The 22,779-nt window shown below is 36.9% G+C and overlaps 1 protein-coding gene across 1 annotated transcript in view; it reads left to right on the forward strand.

Moving 5' to 3' along the window:
- Positions 1-22,779, forward strand: part of sl (small wing phospholipase C gamma 1) — a 546,737-nt gene that overhangs the window by 120,371 nt on the left and 403,587 nt on the right. Inside the window, exon 10 of the mRNA XM_090398565.1 lies at positions 21,033-21,153. Within this exon, the coding sequence (XP_090254691.1) occupies positions 21,033-21,153 (121 nt within the window). The remainder of the gene's footprint in view (positions 1-21,032; positions 21,154-22,779) is intronic.

Below are 22,779 nucleotides of genomic sequence, written 5' to 3' on the forward strand. Positions count from 1 at the left end.
GATCCTCAAAATGTTATTCAATGTATTGCAAATCACCTTTCTCTAGATATTAATAAACAGCCATCTTATGCCCATCATTCTTCCCAAAAATATAAAATAATTGAATCTCTGTTGACAGTTAGAAAATTTGCTCTCCACAAGAAACTCTCCAAAAGAGTTTCTTTAAAGAGCAATTTCAGCTGTTGAGCAGACCTTCTTTTCCATGGTTCTTTTCTTCTTTTGCAGCTTCTTCCACTTAAGTGGGGTCACTATTGATGATGAGTCTTCTCCACATTCTCCTGTCTTGGGCTGTCACCACATCCAAGTTCTTCATCCTCAAGTCCTTTTCTACCAGCTCCCTCCATCTCTTCTTTGGCTGTCCACGCTTCCTCCTTCCTTGCACATCCATCTGCATGACCCTTCTTCCCACATATTCGTCTTTCCTCCTCATCACATGACCAAATCATCTCAACCTTGCCTCCTGTATCTTCGCTCCTAAGTTCGTAACTTTCACTGTTCCCCTCACATAGTCATTTCTCAGACGATCTATTTTGGTCACACCGCACATCCACCTAAGCATTCTCATCTCTGCTACTTCCATCCTGCTGATGTTATTTTTTCTCAGGGCCACAGTTTCTATAGCATACGTCATAGCTGGCCTCACTACTGTCCTATAGATTTTGCCTTTCAGATTGTTCGGCACCCATTTTTCGCATAACACTCCAGCCATCTCTCTCCAGTTCCTCCAACACACTTGTATCCTGCATCCCACTTCCTTCTCAGCTCCTCCATCTTCTTCCACTGTTGAACCTAAGTATGTAAAGTCCCTCACCTTCTTGATGACATTTCCTTCCCGCTCCAGATCTGTCTCCTGGCCGCCGCCCACTGTGCAACACATATACTATGTCTTACTTCTGCTCAGTCTCATACCTCTCTCTTCCAGTACTTTTCTCCATCTTTCCAGTTTAGTTCCCGCTTCTTCTCTTGAATCTGCACACAGCAAGATGTCATCTGCATACAACATTGTCCAAGGTGCATCTTCTCTCACCTCCTCCGTCACCACCTCCATCACAATGTTAAACAGAAACGGACTTAATGCTGAACCTTGATGCAAGCCAACTATTACTTGAAAACTTTCTTGAAAAATGTGAAGACAGGTGTTCAGACAGGTCTGAACACTTGTCTGCACATTTCTGTACATCTCCTGCACCAACCTGACATATTTCTCCGGAACCTTCTTCTCCCTCAGACACCTCCAGACTTCTTGCCTTGGCACTCTATCGTATGCTTTCTCCAGATCAATAAATGCCAGATGTAGCTCCCGTTGTTTCTCTCGAAACTTTTCCATCATCTGCCGTAACCCAAAGATAGCATCTGTTGTTGATCTACCAGACATGAAGCCAAATTGTTCCTTTGCAATCTCCACCTCCTTCTTCAATCTTCCATCAAGAACCCTTTCTAGGATTTTCATTGTGTGGGACATCAACTTTATTCCTCTGTAATTTTTACAGTTTTGTGCATCCCCTTTACCCTTGTAGATGAGGACAAGAGTACTCTCCCTCCATTCCTTGGGTATATTTTCCTGTTGGCAAACTTTCACAAATTGGTTCCACAGCAGGTCAATTCCCTCTTCCCCCAGTGCCTTCCATGCCTCCACTGGAATCCTGTCGGGGCCCACCGATTTTCCATTCCTCATCCTCTTCATGGCCTCCGTCACTTCCACTCTACTGATGTTCTGCACCATACCCTCAGAAGGCCCATCTTCTCTGTGAGTCCTTGCATTTTTCTCATTCAAAAGTCCCTCAAAGTATATTCTCCATTTGTTTCTTATGTCCACATCCCTCCATAATACTCTTCCTTCAGCGTCTTTGATCTGCCTCACATGTAAGATGTCCTTAGCTGCTTTATTTCTACATTTCGCTAGTTGGTAAATTTTTCTTTGTCCTTCCTTTGTTTCTAATTGATCATACAGATCTTGATATGCCATGGCCTTCGCCTGTGCCACAACTCTCTTGGCTTCTTGCTTTCTCTCTTTGTACACCTCTCTGTCCTCTTCCACTCTTGACTCATCCCACTTCTGCTTTGCCTTCCTCTTAGCTGTCACTGCCACTTGTACATTATTATTCCACCACCAACCCTCCTTCTGCTCTCTAATCTTTCCAGATTTTTCACCAGGCACCTCGATTGCACAGCCCATGATTACTTTTGAATTATGTTTCCACCAATCTTGTACACTTTCCAGTCCATCCAAATTCCTCTCTAACACCCTCTCCCTAAAACGATTCCTCACACTCTCTTCTTTTAAGCAAAAACACTTAATTGTCTTCATCCCATGGCTTCCAGAGGTTCTTATCTTCGATCTTATTTTAAAGTCTGCGCACATCAGATGTTGCTGTGCCACTTGATCTGTTGGAATTACTCTTTACAATTTGTCACAACCTTAAGATGTTTTCTTCTAGTCAAAATGTAGTCAATTTGTGAACTGTTGTTACCACTCCTAAATGTTATCAAATGTTCTTCCCTCTTGTAGAAAAACGAGTTCACAATTGCCAGATCAAACGCTACTGCAAAGTCCACAACCCTCTCTCCTTCCTGGTCCATCATTCCCACTCCGTGGCTACCATGCACCTTTTCACAGTCTCTATCATGGTTACAATCCTAAAATAACTACTGTCCAACCACAGATGTGAGACCCCTCAACACTTCTGCAAATGTCAGAAGAAGGCAAATCCATTCTGATAATAGGATAATCAATGCGTTTCATGGGATGAGTGTTTATTATTATATGTTGGAAAATTAGCTTTTCTTTTATGAAAATTCTAGTTTTAAAGTGGTAACTATTTTGCTTGTATAACAATTGGAAAATTTTACATATCTTCTTATTGTGCTATCTTCTATCGAAGGTCAGCGACCATCTTGGCAAACAAACTGCGCTCTTGTGCTAATCTGAGCAGTTGTGCACTGCTCTTTCCTGTCCACGTCTTAATGTTGTCAAACCATGATATTCTTTTTCTTCCTCTAGTTCCTTTGCCACCAATTCTTCCTATCAAAATAGTTTGTAGAAGTTGGTATTTGCTGTTTCTCATGATGTGGCCAAGATATGATGTTTTTCGTTTCTTGATTATTTGTACAAGATGTTTAGCTTTGCCAATGGATTTTAGGACCTCTTCATTGGTAATTTTTTCTGTCCATGATATCTTTAGCATTCTTCTGTATAGCCACATCTCAAAGGCTTCGATTTTCTTGATGGTTGTCGCCTTCAATGTCCATGTTTCAACTCCATAGAGCAGAATAGACCACACGTAACATTTCAGCATTCGGCATCTGACTTCCATGTTTAGGTCTTTATTGCAGAATAGTGTTCTCATTTTCATGAAGGACTGCCGTGCAACTTCAATCCTTGTTTTTATATCTATTTCTGGATCCCACCGTTCATTAAGCCAGCAACCAAGATATTTATATCTTGACACTTGATCAATATTTTTCCCATTGAGTGTCAGTTTCATTGATGAGGCTGGATGTTTGCTGATGATCATGTATTTTGTCTTGTTGATGTTTATATTTATTCCCATTCTTTGGCTTTCTATGTATACTCTGTCAATGAGTTTTTGGAGATCCATAATATTATCTGCAATTAGCACGGTGTCATCTGCATATCGAAGGTTGTTAACAATCTTTCCATTTATTGCGATTCCCTCTGAACATTCTTCCAATGCTTTTTTAAAGATTACCTCTGCATATATGTTGAACAGGAGTGGTGAGAGCACACATCCTTGTCTCACTCCTCTTTTGATGTTAATATCACTGGTGGTAATGTTTTCTAATTGAACGGTAGCTGACTGATTCCAATACAGATTTGTTATTAGTCTTATGTCTTGTTCGTCTAGCCTTATTTGTTGAAGGACTTCTATTAAGTTAGTGTGTCTGACTTTGTCGAATGCTTTTTCAAAATCTATGAAACACATAAAGACAGATTTCTGTTTTTCTATGCATTTTTGTATCAATATTTGGGTACAGAAAAGGGCCTCTCTAGTACCAAAACCATTCTGAAAGCCGAATTGTGTTTCACTTAGAGTTTCTTCACTTTTTCTATAAATACGATTCTGAATTACTTTCAAAACTATTTTTAATGTTTGGCTCATTAGACTAATAAGTCAGAAGTCACCACAGGAATTTGCTTTGGGTTTCTTTGGGACAGTGATAAATGTAGATTTGAGCCAATCTGATGGAAATTCATCACTTTCATATATTTTATTAAATAGTTTTTCAAGAAGTTTGATGTTATCTGGTTCTATTAATTTTAAAAATTCTGTTTGCACACCATCTGGTCCACTGGCTTTTCCTGTTTTACTTGTTCGTATAGCATTCTCTATTTCACATTTCATGATTGCTGGTCCTTGAATGTTATCTTTTATATTTATAGGCTTCTGTCTTGTATCATTGAAAAGTTCTGTTAGATATTTTATCCAAATCTGTGCTTTATTCTTTTCTAGAACTATTTTTCCATTTTCGTCTCTTAGAGACACTATTTGCTTTTTCCTCAGTTTTCCAGAAATTTTGTTGATTTTCTTATACAGATTGAAATTATCATGTTTCTTCTGAAGCAGTTCAATTTCAGTACATAAATTTTTCATCCAATTTTCCTTGGCTTCTTTTATTTTTTTCTTGATGATGTTATGTGTTTCTGTATACCTGGCAAGGTCTTTGTTTTTGTACATTCTTCTTGTATCAATAAGAGAAAGAATCTCATCTGTCATCCATTCCTGTTGTTTTATATTATTCACATAACCTACTTCTTCGATACTTGTTGTTACGATGGCATTCTTTAAGCTATTCCAAAGAGATTCCACACTTTTATTTTCTTCTATGTCAATCTGCTGTAATCGCAGGTTAAGCTGTGTCTTGGCACTTTTATTTATGTTCGGGTCTTTCAGTTTTTCTACATCAATTTTCTTTTTCTTCTTTTGTGATTTTTTAGCTGATTTTAATCTAAGATACTTCTGCAACTATGGGATTGTGGTCTGATGAGATATCTGCTCCAGGATAAGTCTTTGCACTCTTTATACTACTGTGGAATCTTTTATTTATCAGTATATAATCAATTTGATTTCTGACAATGTTATGTTGGTCATCTTGAGGCAATTTCCAAGTGTACAGTCTTCTAGGTGGAAGTTTAAACCAGGTATTTGCTACTGTTAGATCTTCTTCCTGACAGAACTGGACTAGGCGATCTCCTCTGTCGTTTCTGGTGCCTAAGCCATGTCTGCCAACAATTTCTCCATCACCCTTCTTCCCACTTTTGCATTGAAGTTGCCCATCACTATGTTTATATCATGTTTCTTTGTTAGGTTTTTAATCTCTTTTAGGTGTTCATAAAACTCTTCAACATCTTCTTCACTTTTGTCAGCTGTGGGTGCATAAGCTTGGATGATATTTATGTTAATCGGGTTTCCCTTAAGTTGTAACAGCATTATCCTTTCAGAAAATGGAATCCAATTTATTACTGATTTATTGATTTCTTCATCTACTATTACAGCTACACCATGTCGATGTTTGTTCTCATCATTCCCAGAGTAATACATTGTCGTATCATCTTGTTGACACTTTCCAGATCCTGGCCATCTTGTCTCGCAAATTCCCAAAATCCGGATGCCCAGCCTCTTCATTTCTCTTGTGGCATTTCTTAATTTGCCAGCTTCATACAGAGTTCTGACATTCCAAGTTGCAATTTTAAAAGTGGACACCATTTTGAGCCCGGAGATTCTTCGCACCCCTGTCCCATTTAAGGGACGCCGGGAACTTGGGGCCAATTGTAAGGGTTTGCTTGCCATGGTGGTTGTTCTGGAGATAAGGTAGAGCAGTAGTTTCTCCGTTTGCTTTCTGCTCTGCAGTATTACAGACGTACACAATATAATCATATTGCCATCTGCAAATCTCTGATCACAAGCTTTTCCGTCATCATTTGGCTTCAACCTTGTGTCAGTACTGACAATGCTGCTTCCCAATGTCAGGGGCAGTGACCCCAGCAGGTGCTTATTTAATGGCGGCACTACTCGCCATGTCACCGAGTTGTCATTGGGCTTTGTAAGGTTTTAAGTGAAACAGAGTTGCCACTTCTGCTCCCCCACGCCCTGATAGCTCAGTCGCTGTTGGTCCATGGCTGCTTATTCGCCAGATTGCTCTGCTTATATCACAGCTAGCCTCCATATCTGAAGGCTGTTCCCCTATCCACCACCTGGGGACGCACCCGCTAGTAGTCAGCTCTGCCCCGGGTACATTTTACATATAAAGCACGTGATTTCGTGTGTTGATGACGAATTCGTACGTTGCCTTATTCCTTTCTCTCCTTCAACATGAATTGACTCTTCTTGGCAATCTGCCAGCCAGGGGTGCTCCGGCCATATGTGCAATGTGTGTGACACACACAGGCTCCAGGATAGTAAAGGCGCCGAAGAGGAGGAAATACTTAAAAAAGACATTTTTTTAAAGTGATTTTTTTATTGCGGGGAGGATAGGGGTGCCAACTAAAGTTTTGCACACAGGCGCCGGACACTACTTGTGCATCCCTGCTGTCACCCAGGGTTCTTGTATCTGTGGTCAGACAGTAAATGAATTGTTGCCTAGTTCTCTCCACATTCTCATCATGATAAAATTTTTAGTTCCCATTCCATATGTAAAAGGCACCTTTAAACAGCTTGCAAAAGTTCTCAAATTTTGGCTTAGTACCACTCTCAAACCCTAATCCTATTAGCTTTTACCTTCTACTAAAGATTTGATGTCTATCAAGTTCTGTGCTACTGTGACATATCCTACTTTAGTCAAAGGGGTACTTTTGGTAAGAATATAGAAGATAAATTAAAGATAAACTTTGGCAAGAATATAGAAGAAAATACAAAGGAAATTTGTATTTCCTTTGTCATGAAGTAGCAAAATGTTTTGAAATCTATGAGAAAAGATCAGAAATGGAGGAAATAAAAAAAAAAGGGATTAGATATGATAAAGGCAACATGAAAACTGAAGAGACAGATATTCTGAACTGGGGTAATTACTTGGAAAGATTACTAAATGAAACAAGAAGTGTCAGGAGTACGTATCCCATACCGGAATGAGAAAAACGTCATCAAAGTCCTTGCATGTGGAAAGACAACTGGAGTAAATGATATCTAACCTGAAATGCTTAAATTTGGAGACAACGTTTTACAGGTACTGCACTGCATAATCTAGAATTCATGGTCCATTAAATTCCATTTGATTAGCAGTGATATGCCACACCAGGCCTTGCCATGTAGCTGTTGTTTGCTTTTCTGGAGGCCTTAACTCTCTGAAGATCAGTCACTCCACACACACCATCCATCCATCTCATGATGGTCTGCCCCCTTCTTCCTTTTTCAGGAACTTTACCTTCTATTACTGTTCTGAGAAGTACCCCTTCCATCCTCTCTGTGTCCAAAATATTTTAACTTTCTTCTGTCAATATCCTTAAAGAGCCTTAAAGTTCTACTGATCTTTTCTAACACCCATTCATTTGTACATCTTTTAATATATGATATCCTCAACAGCCTTCTGTAACACCACATCTTAAAAGTAGATATCCGTTTCTTATCTGACTTCTTTAGGTTCCAAGTCTCGCATCCATAAGTTGCTGTTGGAAAATCAACTGCATCCAAAATCCTCAACTTTGTTTCCATGGAGATCGATCCATCCTTCCAGATTTTAGACAAGTCTCTGACTGTTGTTTTAGCCATTCCTGATCTTGTGACCTTCTGAACAGCAATTCTTCACATTCATAATGAATCCCATGTACTGAAACTTGCTGACTTGCTCAATTCTTTCTCCATTAAGGTACACTTGTTTCTCAAGAGCTTCCCGTTTGTATTTCCTCTGAGATCCATAATCTTTGTCTTGCTAGGATTGAGTTGAAGTCCTCTGTTATTACTGGTCTTGTTAACTTTGTCAAGAAACCTAGTTCTTCCATGTCATTACAAAGGTCATCAACATACCTCAGATTACTGATCAATCTACCTCCTATCCTAATTCCTGTCTTGAGCTCATCCAATGCTTCATGCTTGATGTCCTCCGCATATATACTAAACAAGTGAGGAGAAAGTAAATATCCTTGCCTAACTCCTTTTCCAACTTGAAGCCAGTCAGTCAATCCAACACCTGTTCTTACTGTGGCTTCTTGTTCCTTATACAAGTTGGCTATCAACATGATGGTGTGTTGAGCAAAACCCATTCTTTTCATTATGTCCCACATTTTCACATGCTCAACACGTCAAAAGCTTTAGAGTAGTCTAAGAAACACATTACCAAAGGGAGTCTGAATTCTTTATATTTTTCTGTGATCTGTCTAAGGCAAAGGATCTTATCTCTGGTGCCCTTACCTTTCCTAAAACCTGCTTGATCCTCGGGCATCTCTGCCTCAACCTTTCCTCAATCCTATTTAGCATGATCTTCAATAAAAATTTGCTTGCATGAGATATTAAACTAATAGTTCTATAGTTCTTGCATGCCTTCATATCACCGTTCTTATGAATAATTATAAAAGTATCATGCCATCTTTATTATCTCTCATTTATTTTACAATACTCTTTCTTCCATTTCTAAGCTTTTTCGATGGTCTTCAGAATGTTTTAGAGGCTATGTAAAAGTTTTTCCATGACTTTTGTTTAGCTTGTTTTGTTTTATTACTGAAAATTTAAATTTAATTTTTTATATGTATATTGGATTCACATAACTAAAAATGTTATTTAAATTAAGGGGATATTAAATCCCACATTATTTCAAAGCCAAATAAGAAGCTCAAAGATAGAAATCTAATCTAAGAGTTTCATGCCGAATATAGAAACTATGTAATAAAGTTCTGTGAGTCTAAGCGTAAGTCAACACCTGGTAGAGCAATGCCAGGGCAACTTGTTGCAAAGGTGGATTAAGATCCGATCACTGTTCTTAGTATTTTCTATGATCTGTACCCATAATGTAAAACAACAGCTCCTAGGAGATGTATTACTGTTCTACATTATGAGAGAAAGTCACTACCTAGACTGGTTTTGACCTTTTTTGTGGTCTCATCAGTGAGTAGGTAGACCTGAATAATACTAAGATGGTTGTAAACAGACTACTTATTTAGCTTTGAAATAATGTGGGATTTAATATCCCCTTAATTTAAATAAGGGGATATTAAATTCGTATAGCAGAGTATATGTAAGTTCTGTTCACTTCCATCTTAGTATTATTCAGGTTTACCTACTCACTGATGAGACCTCAAAAAATGTCAAAACCAGTCTAGGTAGTGACCTTCTCTCATGATGTAGAACAGTAATACATCTCCTAGGAGCTGTTGTTTTACATTATGGGTAAATACTAAGAACAGTGATCGGAGCTTGCTCCACCTTTGTGATGAGTTGCCCTGGCATTGCTCTACCAGGTGTTGGCTTACGCTTGGACTCGCCAAACTTTATATAGTTTCTATATTCGGCATGAAACTCTTAGATTAGATTTCTATCTTTGAGTTTCTTATTCGGCTTTGAAATAATTTGAAATAATGTGGGATTTAATATCCCCTTAATTTAAATAATTTTTATGTTGCCAAATTGAAGCCTCTTGGCTCTTTATTTTAAATAACTAAAAATGTATTTAATAATTAAAACTGCTTCATGTTTGTAATTTATTATAACACAAATGTTAAGAAATAAATACTTTTATAATTATTCAGATTTCAACAAAATATAACTTCTCCCAAATTTCCATTGCCTGGGAAGGGGGAGAGAGTGTGTGCCAGTGTTACTAAAATTTTAAAAGGAGTACACGGGGTATGGAAAATTTGGGAAGCACTGCCCAAAAGGATACTATGAGAGCTCTACTGAAATCATTGGAATTTGACCCTGTTTCCAGGTTTTCAGAATTATTCAGCATAGCTACTGTAAAACTTTTATATATCTCCATATTTAGCCAGCATTTCTGGTCAAATATCTACTTGAGCTATCTTTCCCGGTTTCAGATTTTTGATGGCTTTTCTGCCTCAATTATTGATATGTATTCCTGATTGAATTCTTTTAAACGTTTTCTACTACCATGCTATCGTTGCTTGTTTCATTTAAGTCTTTCCAAGTAATTCTTTCAGACACCTGGAATATCTTTATCTTCAGTTTCCATGCCATCTTTATTATCTCTCATTTATTTTACAATACTCTTTCTTCCATTTCTAAGCTTTTTCAATGACTTTTGTTTAGCTAGTTTTATACACTGTTTCACTTTCTTACATTTTGCTCTGTATTCTTTCAGAACACGTTCTGATTTACTTTGGGAACTTTGTATATGTTTTCTTTTCTTTTGCTGCCTCTTTAACTTCCTGAGTGCACCATGGAGTTCTGATCTTTCTATCCTTGTAGACCTCCTCCCTTCCACCACCACATGCCTGTCTGACCGAATTAATGTTTTTTCAATGGTCTGCCTTTCATTTTGACTTCTTTTGTGTGTGTGTGTGTGTGTGTGTGTGTGTGTGTGTGTGTGTGTGTGTATATTTCAGTCTACAGTTAACCCCTGAAAGATACTCACCTTTGATTCTTTTTAAAACTTATACACTTTTTCCTTTTTTATATGGCATTCAGTTTTATTCTGCTCAAAACTAAATAGTAATCACTTTTTTTATTTCAAATCTTGTTTATACTCTTGTGTCCCGAACTGTCGTGAAGGTATGGCTATCAGCAATAACATAGTGAGACATGCTTATCGTTATTATTTTCTACAAATTTTTCCAAAACAGAAATTTTTCTGGTAAATAACACGAACTAACTTTCCTCTGCTTTTGTGTGGGTGGGTGTGTCACCTATCTTCTAATGCCTCTAAGTATTCATCCACTTTTCTTAAATGTGCCTAATGTTCCCACCATCTGTGACCATAGGCACAAGTAAGTCTCATTGTTCAGTTCCCCATCGACCCGCGTGTTATTGCTTGTCATTCATGTTAATTATATTCAAAATTTAATAATATCGCTACTCCATTTCCTTGATCAGATTATGACATCTTGTGTTTGTTGCTGAGAAAAATCTCACCTGTTTTTGTCTTCTTTATTTTGGTAACACCTGTTATGTCGATTGTGTACTTATCTAGTTCTGCTGCTGGTTCATTTCTTTTCCATTCATGATTCTTATGTTGATAGTGCCAATCTGAAACTGCTTGGGGGTACTTGTTTAACTAGGTGACTCCCTAGCCTGCATGAAATTCCTTCATGCAGGCTTTTGTACTTATTTTGTGCTTAGATTTTGTATTTATCTAGTTCTGCTACTGGTTCGTTTCTTTTCCATTCATGATTCTTATGTTCATGGTGCCAATCTGAAACTCTGCTTGGGGGAATTTGTTTAACTAGATGACTCCCTAGTCTGCATGAAATTCCTTCATGTTGTACCATCATTTTATTTTGGTTTATGCTAGTAAGAATACAGTTTGATTTGATTACCTGAATTCCAAATTGCCAGTCCAGCCTCATTTTATTCATATCCAGCAGATGCCTACTAATAGGAGTGCACCATGGGATGGTGAGAATTGGACATTAGCTCAAAAGCCCTGTTGGTTTGCTGCATTCCTTTTCCTTGAAAAGCTGCATGCTGGTTTCTTCCCAGTTATCCAGCTAATTGATCCCAACAATATTTATGAGGTTGTTTAATCTAACATATGCTTTTGTAATGACCTGTTGTCAAATGCATTTGTTCAGCTTATTATAAAATTGCCAAATATCTTTCTAATTTGCTCTCAGCCTTGTCCTTCATTAAGAACAGCTTAAACTTCAAATGAAAAATCTTGGAGCTTTGTTTTGCCCTGATTGCTTAATCAGCCTTGATATTGTGTTTATCTTCACAATATTCCTCTAGATGTGAAACATTAGAATTATTTCATTAAGACTTTCTCTCAAATATTCTTCATAGCTTTAAGTTTGTCATCCATTTGGTTCTTTCACCTGTCAGAATAAGTTTTAGGTTTCTCCATGGATTGTCACCTTTTTCTTACTTAACCTCCTGAACTATTTTATGGAATGATTTAAACAGCATCTGCTTGAGAACATACATTCCAAATCCTTCTGCATGGCACAGATTTGTGAGTGCTATTTTTTGCAGTATGTCAGGTTGAATTTCAGGTTTGCTGTGACTCCTAAGCTATAACTTTTAAGAAGCTTGCCCCCCCCCCCCTTTCCACTGAGTAAATTTTAGGTTTAATAGCTTTGTTTTGGCTATCTTGTCCTCTTCCCACCTTCAATATAATAAGGAATTTTATCAACCAGTATTGTAAGTTTTCCCTCAGAAGTTTATAGATCTCTATCACCATCTCTCATCTCCTCTCTGCCAGTATCTACAGTACACATACTCTCAATCTAATCCTAATAATCAAGATTCTATAATCCCAGTATCATATTTGTAACTCTTCTTTGCAGCCTTTTCACAGCTTATCCCTTTGGAACCTGGCAGACAAAATCTGCACGAAGTAGTCCAGCTTCAGTCGTATCAAGGCCTTATGAAGAGCCACATCCTTGCAAAAGGATATGCAAGGATATCCTTATGCATATCCTTACATGTCAACATTACGATGTTGACATGTACGGATATGATAAGGATAGCCAGCCTGGTTGGCCAAGTGGTTAGCATATCTGCTCTCCAGCCAAAAGGCTGCATGTTTGAATCCTGCCATGGGCATGGATGATTGTAATTGTCTGTAAAAATACTAATGGTGGTGGGTGGTAGATGGCGTTGGTGTAGTTGCAGTTCATTGTAGTTGGTGGAAACAGAGTTGTAGAGTGGACAACCTTCTTTGATGAGTCTTTGGACTCCCTTGAGGTGTCACATAATAATAATATCCACTGAGTTGTATTTGCAATTTTTGCTGTGGCTCTTGAACTTGAGATTCCTGTCCACCATAATTCCAAGATCTCTAGTTTCATCAGTTATTCCCGTCATAATCCCACCAATATAATATGCCATTGGATATCTCATCACACTAAAATGCATATTCTTCCACTTACTGACATTGAATTGGCAGCAGTTATTGTTTGCCTACACTTTCAGCCTATTGAAATCACTCTGTAAATGCCGTATATCAATAGTATCTCTGATTGCTCTACCTATCTTTGCATCATTAGTAAACAATTTAAGATATGTCAGGCCCTTCCCAATATTATTATTATTACGTGACACTTCCAGGGAGTCCAAGGGACTCATTGAGGGAGGGCACCAACTCTACAACTCGGTCTCCACCACTCAATCCACCAACTACGACAAACCACAACTACCATCATCATCTACACCAGTGTTTCTCAACCTGTGATCTGCAGACCAGAGTTGGTCCACAGGCAAATTTAAATTAAATAAATAAATAAATATATTTTAATTATCCAAAACAAAACAAATTAAATTGAATAAGTAATTAAAAATTATTGAAATAAAATGGATACTTAACCTGGCATTAGTAAGGTGGGGGTGTCACACATCCCAAAGATTTTAAATTGACTATAATTTTTTTAACAACATGTGGCAGTGACTCATGCCTCAGTATAGCTTCCCCTCCCGTAACCCAGTACGCGATTCCATAGACGACAGGCTGTTGCGCGCAAGCAAGTTTAGTGTGCAGAGGTGTAAAGTGTGCTGGGGTCCACCAGACCCCACCTTACCAAAAGTGTGACTATATTCACTTCCAAAACATAAGTTGTTTTCATGTATATTCTACTAAAATATTATCATTACTGCTGTGTCTTCTATATTTTTACATACCAACTATAAACAAATACGTTTTCGTAAATATTTAGAGGGTATTTTGAGAATAATATGTGAAGTGAAGTGATTTTATAGATGCTCTTTGACAGACTAGGAGCCATTTAGCAGAGATGATGATAGTGAAATTGATTTAGAATTAGTCATTAACCATAAGTTAATTTTGTGGATCTGCGTTTTTATTCTGTAAAATTACAGGACACTTAAACAATACGTAATCTAATATTGATTAAAAAGATATGAATTTCTATAATATACTACATTATTTGGGTGGGTCTGTGGGATCCCAACTTACTACTTTTGTTACATTTTCCCACCTCACTAGTGCCAGGTTAAAAAAAATACCAACAAATAGTGGCAGAATGACGAGTAATAAAAGATGAGTGAAGTGAACAATAATATGGTTTTATTGCTTTCACCTTCCCTTGCTGTTTTGTCAGGTTTGAAGTAAACGTGTTATCCACATTTCAATCAATTGTTTGTTGTTTATTGATTTGTATTATTGAAGGTTTTCTTTTTTCAACCAAGGCTAAGTATATCTTCAGAAGTGCTAAGTGATACTTGGAAAAAGTGTGTCGTTAGTTAACCCCAGTATTTATATATTTTTCAGAAACTTTTTTTAATAATGGAAAAGTGGCTTAAAACTAGGACTTTGAAAAGAAAAGAAAATGAAACAGGTGATGCTAACCCTAATTGTGATGCACGTGTTGTAACGTTGAGTAAATCTGATACTCTTCAAAGAAAAAATACAATAGGAAATATAACAGTTCATATTTGGAATTCGGGTTTACTTGGTATGGAGATGAAAGTAAACAGAAACCTCAATGTGTTTTGTGTTATGAAGTGTTGTCAAACAAATGCATGAAACCTGTAAACTCTCTGACATTTAGAAACTAAACATCGTGATGTGAAAAATAAGCCAATTGAATTTTTCAGTAACGCTTAGGGACATTAAATCATGGGAAAGATATAGTTTCGGCCATGGGTTCAATTAATAGCAAGGCAGTGGAAGCATCCTTCAGAGAGTCCAAAGACTCATCGAGGGAGGGCACCTATTCTGCAACTCTGTCTTCACCACTCAATCCACCAACCACAAATAACCGCAACTACACCAACGCCATCTACTGCCTGCCACCACCACTATTATTTCCACAGACAATCGCAAACATCCATGCCCATGGTGGGATTCGAACCCACAGCCTTTTGGCTGGAGAGCGGATACGCTAACCGCTTGGCCAACCAGACCGGCTTGTTTGTCCACCCATTTCTGTATATAAGTTCTTACCAACTTCTATAAAATATCATAGTTCCTCCAGAGATAATAATAGGTTGATAGACTTATCAGTCTTTGCACCAGCCTTTGTGCCAGTGCAAAGACTGATACCACAGTGCACTATGTTACATATGCACCAGGTTGATAAATCTTGAACTGAGCATTCATTATTTGAATGCATCTGCTTCTAACACAAGGGATAGAAGCATCTGCTTCTATCTGCATTCAGTAAAGTTATTGTTTTACATTTATTCTTTTTTCTTTTACTTGCAACATAATAATAAAATTCTTTTTCGTTGCCTATAGCCAATGCAGCCAATTTGTTTTCATGCTCCAACTTGGCTCTCCATATTATAACTTTTCTGAATTGTGCTTTATATATTTCATAATTTCTCTCTTGTTTTCACGATATTCCTTCCACATTATATTCTTTTAATGGATCTTTTGCTTAATATGATTGCACATCCATTTCACTTCAATCCTATTTGTTCTTTGAACCCAGCGTATAAGTTGCACTTTTTTTTTCTTTGAAAATAAGTCTGAAAAGCCGGGTGTGCCTTATAACCCAATACTCAGTTTTTTATTACTTTCATTTGTGGAAATTTTCTCTGTTCCAAGTTATGCAATTTCTTTCTTGCGGTGTGTGCGAGAGCATTCCAGTTACATAGAATTCAGTGGATGCGCATGCGCTGTCATCAACGATCACAGCTGTTAAATCACAGATCTTCCGTTAAATAATTTTCTCTAAATTTCTTGGCAAATTATGGCTGAAAAAACATCGGTATTGCTGTAATATTGCATACAAGCTACGTGGTTGCGCATGCTAAAGAACATGGAAACAGGGTTGCAGAGAGGCATTTCAGGCCACCCAACTAAGAAAATGATAAGAACTTCGGGAGAATCAGGAAGAGGATCTAATAAAAGCAACTCATCATCATCATCATCATCAAATTCCTGCCATGTACCCTCAAGGGATGTACAGGATATGACAGTACTACATGAAAAAATTACATCATTACTAACTTCCTATCTACAATTTTCCTCCAAATCAGTCTGTTACTCGTCAAGATTCCAACATTATCAGATCTTATATTTCTATCGTCTAAGGCACTTTGTACCGTATCAATCCACCTATATCTTGGTCTTCCTCTGGGTCGTTTTCCTGCCAACCTGGCAGAGAACACTTGTTTTGCTAATCTTTCCTCTCCCATTCTATTTAAGTGACCATACCACCTGAGATTAGCTCTGCTAACGCATTCCTGGATGCTGACAATGTCAAGTTCTTTCCTAATATCCTCATTTTTAATATGATATTGCCATTGATGCCATCTGTTCACGCCTCTAATCTTTTTCAGGACTCTCATATCTGCGGTCTCTAGTCTTTGGTCAGGTGTTTTACTTCTGACCCAGCTCTCAGATCCATAAGTTAAAACTGGTTTGAACACTGTCTTGTATACAGCTAATTTAGTGTTCCGAATAATTTCTTTCTTATTCCATATGAATTTATTCAATTGACTTCCCACCATACCAGCTATGCTGATTCTGTTGTCTATTTCTATATTTAATTTACCATCTTCAGTAAAAATCGTGCATAAGTTGCTGAAATGTTTTACTTGTTCCACAGGTTCTCCATTCACAACACAGTTGACATTGTCAATGATTCTGCCTATTTTCATTGTCTTTGTCTTTTTATTGCTGACCTTCATACCATATCTATTACAACAGCTATTCAATTTAGTCAGAGAATCTTGCAGACTTGTAGCGGATTTATTTAGAAGTATAACATCATCCGCATAAAGCAAAGAGCTGACATTAACATCTCCAATTTTGATATCAGGTTTAATACCACATTCCTTCATAATGTGATCCATATAGATAATGAATAACAGAGGGGATAATGTACATCCTTGTCTCACACCAGATTTAACATTAAACCATCTTCCTGTACTTCCTTCAATTCTAACTGCTGACTTACAACTCAAATAAAGACTAAGTATTGCTTGATATAATGCCCCATTGACACCATATAACTGCAGCGTATTGAATAGCTTCTCTCTTGGCACCTTGTCATATGCCTTTTCCAAATCGACAAAACTTAAATACAGATCTTTGTTATATTCGCATGCTTTCTCGACTATTTGTCGTAAAGTGAAGATCTGATCCTGACAGCCTCTATTTGGCCTGAATCCAGCTTGTTCTTCACCAAGCTTTAATTCCACAATTCTTCTCAACCGTTTCTCAAGTATACTTGCATAGATCTTGCCAGGAACACTCAGTAGGGAAATACCTCTATAATTCTCACATTCAGTTTTATTTCCTTTTTATATATGGGTACTATGAGAGCTCTACTCCAATCATCTGGAATTCGTCCCTCTGTCCAGGCTTTCTGAACTATGCAGTGCAGCCACTGTAAGACTTTTATACCACCATACTTCAGCATTTCTGGTCGAATATCATCTACTCCTGCTGCCTTTCCACATTTCAAGCCTTTGATAGCTTTTTCTACTTCAAGTATGGATATGTATTCCTGACTGCATGCCTGGTCAGTGTTTTTTATCACTGTGCTGTCATCACTGCTTGTTTCATTTAGCAGTTTTTCAAAGTAATTACTCCATACTTCAAGGATATCTTTTTCTCCTGTTTTCATGTCCCCTTTATCATCTCTAACTCCTCTTACAGCACTCTTTCCTCCATTCCTAAGCTTCTTCAACAATCTCCAGAATATTTTGCCACCTTCTTGATATTTATTTTCTATATTCTTATCAAAGTCCTCCCATGACTTTTGTTTAGCTAGTTTTACACAGCGTTTAGCATTCTTGCATTTGTCTCTATATTCTCTAAGAGCACAAGCTGACTTATTTGACAGGAACTTTTGGTATGCTTTCTTCTTTTCCTTCACTGCCTCTTTAACCTCCTGTGTCCACCAGGGAGTTCTGATTTTTTTATCCTTACAAACAACCTCACCACATGCCTCTCTGGCAGAATCAATCAATGTTTTCTTCAGAGTTTGCCAATGAATCTCCAAGGTTTGATTCCTGTTCTCAAACTCTTTCATTTTTCCTTCAATAATCTTTGTATATTTTAGTCTACAGCTCACATCTGAGAGCTGCTCAACTTTTATTCGCTTTAAAACTTTCTTACATGTTATTCTTTTCAATATGAAATTCAATTTTATCTCCTGCTCAAGACTAAATAGTGATCACTTCCAATTTCAAATCCTCTGTACACTCTGGTGTCCTGCACCAGGGAGAAAACATCACTATCAACAATAACATAGTCAATGAGACTTTTCTTATTTCTTAGCCTCTTCTCTCCATGTGAATTGGTGCACATTTTTATGTTGAAACATGGTGTTAGTAATAACCAGTCCATGTCCTGAGCAGAAATCCAACAGATATTTGCCATTATTATTAGCTTTGCTCTTTTCTCCAAATTTTCCCAAAATATTTTTGTATGTCTCACAATCATTTCCTACTCTGCTATTTAGATCCCCAACAAGGACCAACTTTTCCTTTTTCATTGTATCAGTTGCTTTTTCTAAAGCCTGAAAAAATTCCTCCAGTTCTTCCTTAGTAGAACCTTCTGTGGGACCATAGGCACAAATAAGTCTCAATGTCCAGTTCCCTATTCTCATATTTGCCCACATTACTCTACTTGAGACTGACTGCCATTCAAGAAGATTAGCCTCATATTTTGTGTTGAATGCTATGGCTACTCCTTCTTTTCCTTGATTGTCATTGCCTGAATATAACATTTTGTATTTATTGCTCAGAAAGATCTCACCAGTTTTTGTCTTTTTTGTTTCAGTCACCCCTATTATGTCGATCTGGTACTTATCTAATTCCTCAGCTAGCTCCATTTCTTTGCCATTCAGGCTTCTTACGTTGATAGTACCGATCGTTAACTCTGGTGATGTTGAGTTGGGGTTTGTTTTCAGATTTGTTCCAGTAGCTGACTTTTCGCTGTTCGCCCTGGTTCCCTGGCGAAAACAACGGGGGCTTTGTTTAACCAGTGACGCCCCAGCCGGTATGAAATTTTTTATGTTGTACCATCATTTTTTATTTTGGTTTAACCAATAAGAATACAATTTGGTTGGCTAAATCCCAAATTGCCAGCCCATCCTCGTTCGTTCAGTATCCAAGTAGATACCCAACAGGGTGCACCACGAGAAGGTGAGGATTGGACATTAGGTCAGAAGCCCTGGTCGGTTCTCCGCATTCCTTTAACGGCTATGTGGAGGTCTCCTCTCAGTTATACAGCTTTGACCCTTCAGCACCCCTAAAAGCAACTCACAATAACCATAACCTACGAAGTGGAAATGCAAAATGGCAAGAACTTGAGGCAGAACTGAATACTTGGATTTTAGACCACAGAAAAGGTGAACTTTCAGTGTCTACAAAAATAATTATTCATCAAGCAAAAGCTATAGCCACTAACCGAGGGATCGCCAACTTTACTGGATCAACATCATGGTGTTCAAGATTCATGAAGAGAAACCAGCTATGTATTCAGACTAAAACAAAAATATCATAAAAGATGCCAGCTGAATATGAAGAAAAAATTGAATTTCATTGATTTGTTATTAGTTAAATTAGGTATTTGTTGAAAGTAGACTTGCTTATTATTTTATATTTGAAATACTGTAAATTCATTATAATATTTAGTGATAAAGTTTTTTTTTGAAAAAATGCATACAAAAAAGGAGATGTGTCTTATAGGCCAGTGCATCTTATACGCCGGCAAATAAAGTAACTAACAGCTTTTTGGTTGCCCATGTAACCTGTCCTGATTGGATCATATACATATGTATATAGTTGGCTACTTCTCAGATCAGTAGGGCATGATCAGTCACCAATTGGCAGTAAAATAGTTGCATCCTTAACTCCGACCCCATCTGACATATTATTAATTTTGTGCTCTTTTTATAGCAGTTAAGAAAAAGAAAGAAAGAAAGAAAGAAAAACCTTTTTTTTATTACAGATCTAAACACAGAGAGTAGGAAATGAATACTAGACATACAAAAATATTTTGTGCTTTTTTTTTGTGTTCTCAAAATATTTTTGTATGTCTAGTATTCATTTCCTACTCTCTGTGTTTAGATCTGTAATAAAAACCAGGTTTTTCTTTCTTTCTTTCTTTCTTTCTTTCTTTTTCTTAACTGCTATTTCTGATTAATAAAAAAAAAAAAAAAAAAAAGTAGAATGTTCTCTGATCATGGACTCATCTGAGTGTCATTATCCATTTCCCCATTTTGAAATTTCCTGCCATTTGAGAAGTTTGTGTTTTGTGTCTATTGCTTTATTTACTCCTTCCTTTCATTGATACCTCTTGTCCAAATATATCTCATCGTTTAGCAGTTTTACTACTAAACAATGTCAAGTAGTCTCACCTGTGTTAGTTTACTTTGTCAGTAGTTATATCACTGTGTTACTGCTCTAATTCTTCTGCTAGTTATTTTCTTTTGTTGCATCTTACATTGATGTGGCCTATCTTCAGTTCTGTTCAGGTTAAGTTTGTTACAGTAGTCAACTTTTCAGTTTGCCTTGGTTCTCTGAAAAAAAACAGGAGGGGGGGGGGTTGTTTAACCAGACAACTTGCCTGCGTGACATTTTTGCCCTACTGTACCAGCATTTTTGTTTGCAGTTAAGTCTATACTGAATACATTTTAGTTGGTTGCATCTTAATTGCCAGCCCATCTTATTCATTTAGTAGCACATGATTGGATACCTAATAACAGGGTGCACCATAAGAAGTTAAGGATTTGCATTGAGTATGAAGCTCTGTTTTTTGCTTATGTTCTCCACATTCCTACTGATGCCATGTGAGATTTTCTCCTGGTCATCTAAATTTGTAATTTAAGAAACTCCATTTATTTAAGCATATTCATTATTTTGATTATCATAAAATCAAAACATTTATACTAGATAAATTTATATAAAAAAAACTTATTGTTCACTCACGGTTGAAAAATATATAATAAGTGCATATTAGTTATATATAGAATTTCTCTTTCTCTCTCTTAGTGGATTGCTGGGATGGACCTGATGGAATGCCTTATGTTTATCATGGCCATACACTAACCAGCAAAATAAAGTTCATCGATGTCATCAAAACTATTAAAGAGCATGCCTTTGTCACATCTGAGTAAGTATATGTGTAGAATAAAAAATTGTTTTTTTATTTCTTAAAGGGAAGGGACAGAACTTTTAGCCTTAACTATTGGAAATCAGAAAGCCAATTCTCCACTCCTAGCATTAACAGACAGCTGAATTCATAGTTATTTGATTGGCTTTTGTGGCACATTGGGGGAGAGGAGAGAACAATAGGTAACTGCCGCTGTCTCACAATACTAAGCTCTAACACTTGTATTGTTGCACAAAATAATGAGAATTCTATAGTTGAATTTTTTCTGGGAGTAAAAGCTTGAGCTTCCAGGAGGAAAACCCTTCTTGAATGTGCCTAAGATACTCAGAACCAGCTGAAAAAAAAAAAGTCTGGAGAAAGTATAAGATTAAATGACTACACACTTAACTTACTTAAGAAAAAATTATTTGATACAAACTGCTAATTTTGTGATGAGCATCACATCAACGGAGTGAATACACACAAGAGAATGATACTACTACATGAAGCCAGAAAGGAAGGAATAGGGATTATATAGTGCTTCTGTACTGCCATGTGTTACTATGAGGAACCCGTGTAAACTGAAAACATAGTCATTAACATAGTTGTAAACAAATATAGCTTAAGGACAAAAGAGTGAAAAGCTTGTTATCAGGTGTAAAAGTGTATGATACAGGTCAGATTTAAAGAAGAAAAATTGTGAACTTAAAAAAAAACTAAAATCAAAACATTTGCAAATAGAATTGAATATTCATACATATTTCCATACATTGAATAGAAAGTCTATATAAGACATGCCAAATAAATCAACTTTAGGGGAAAAAAATCCTCTAAAAATCTGACAAAAGCATTCATTAAATCCAAATCATAAGATTTTGTTTGGATTTAAGGAATGCTTAAATCCAAAACATTTTAGAATTGGCTTAAATGATTTAATGCTTTGCAGGATCAAATTTTTGAACTGTCAGTATTTTTGTTCTATTTTATTCAAAGAAAGTTTGACAGATCAACCTGTTTTTTGCTTATGTATTCTAGACATATAATTGTGATTTGATTAATTTTTTTTACTACTTTTGACAAATGTTAATGCAGACCAAAACAATAAATTTCATTGAATTGCATTCAGGTGGTGTGGAATTATTTAATCAGTTCAAATAATTTGGTCAGTAAATGGATAGAACCAATTTCACCACCTGAATATCTTGTACATATCATAAATCTTGAATTTTATTAAATTCCTTCCAACCAGAGCAGAATTTTGTAATACACTCGACCAGCACCTGCTAGTCTGATGCAATTTTAAGCGCTTCATGTCCTAACTGGCAAATGTGTGCTGCATGTTAAAAAAGAAAGTCAGTAGTGTAAGGTGTCTCCATAACACAACGCCTCAGGCAAACGCCTGACTCGTGTGGTGCTTCTGCCAGCTCTACACTATGCATAGCAAAAAAAACAATTTGCAGTTTTTGCTAAATGTTATTCAAAGTCGCAGTATTTATTACAATATATTTAGTGCATATCCACATTTAATAAACACTAATATTAAAAAAATGTGTTTTTATTTTCTTTTTTTCTACTCACTTCAGCGTTCCGATGCAACACATCGCCTGCTTATCATGTTTAAGCCAGCTCTGCACTCAACTATCACTA

Source organism: Typopeltis vanoorti, chromosome 9 (assembly GCF_054136105.1).
Source record: "Typopeltis vanoorti isolate ZY-2024b chromosome 9, IOZ_Tvanoo_1.0, whole genome shotgun sequence".
Taxonomy (NCBI): Eukaryota; Metazoa; Arthropoda; class Arachnida; order Uropygi; family Thelyphonidae; genus Typopeltis; species Typopeltis vanoorti.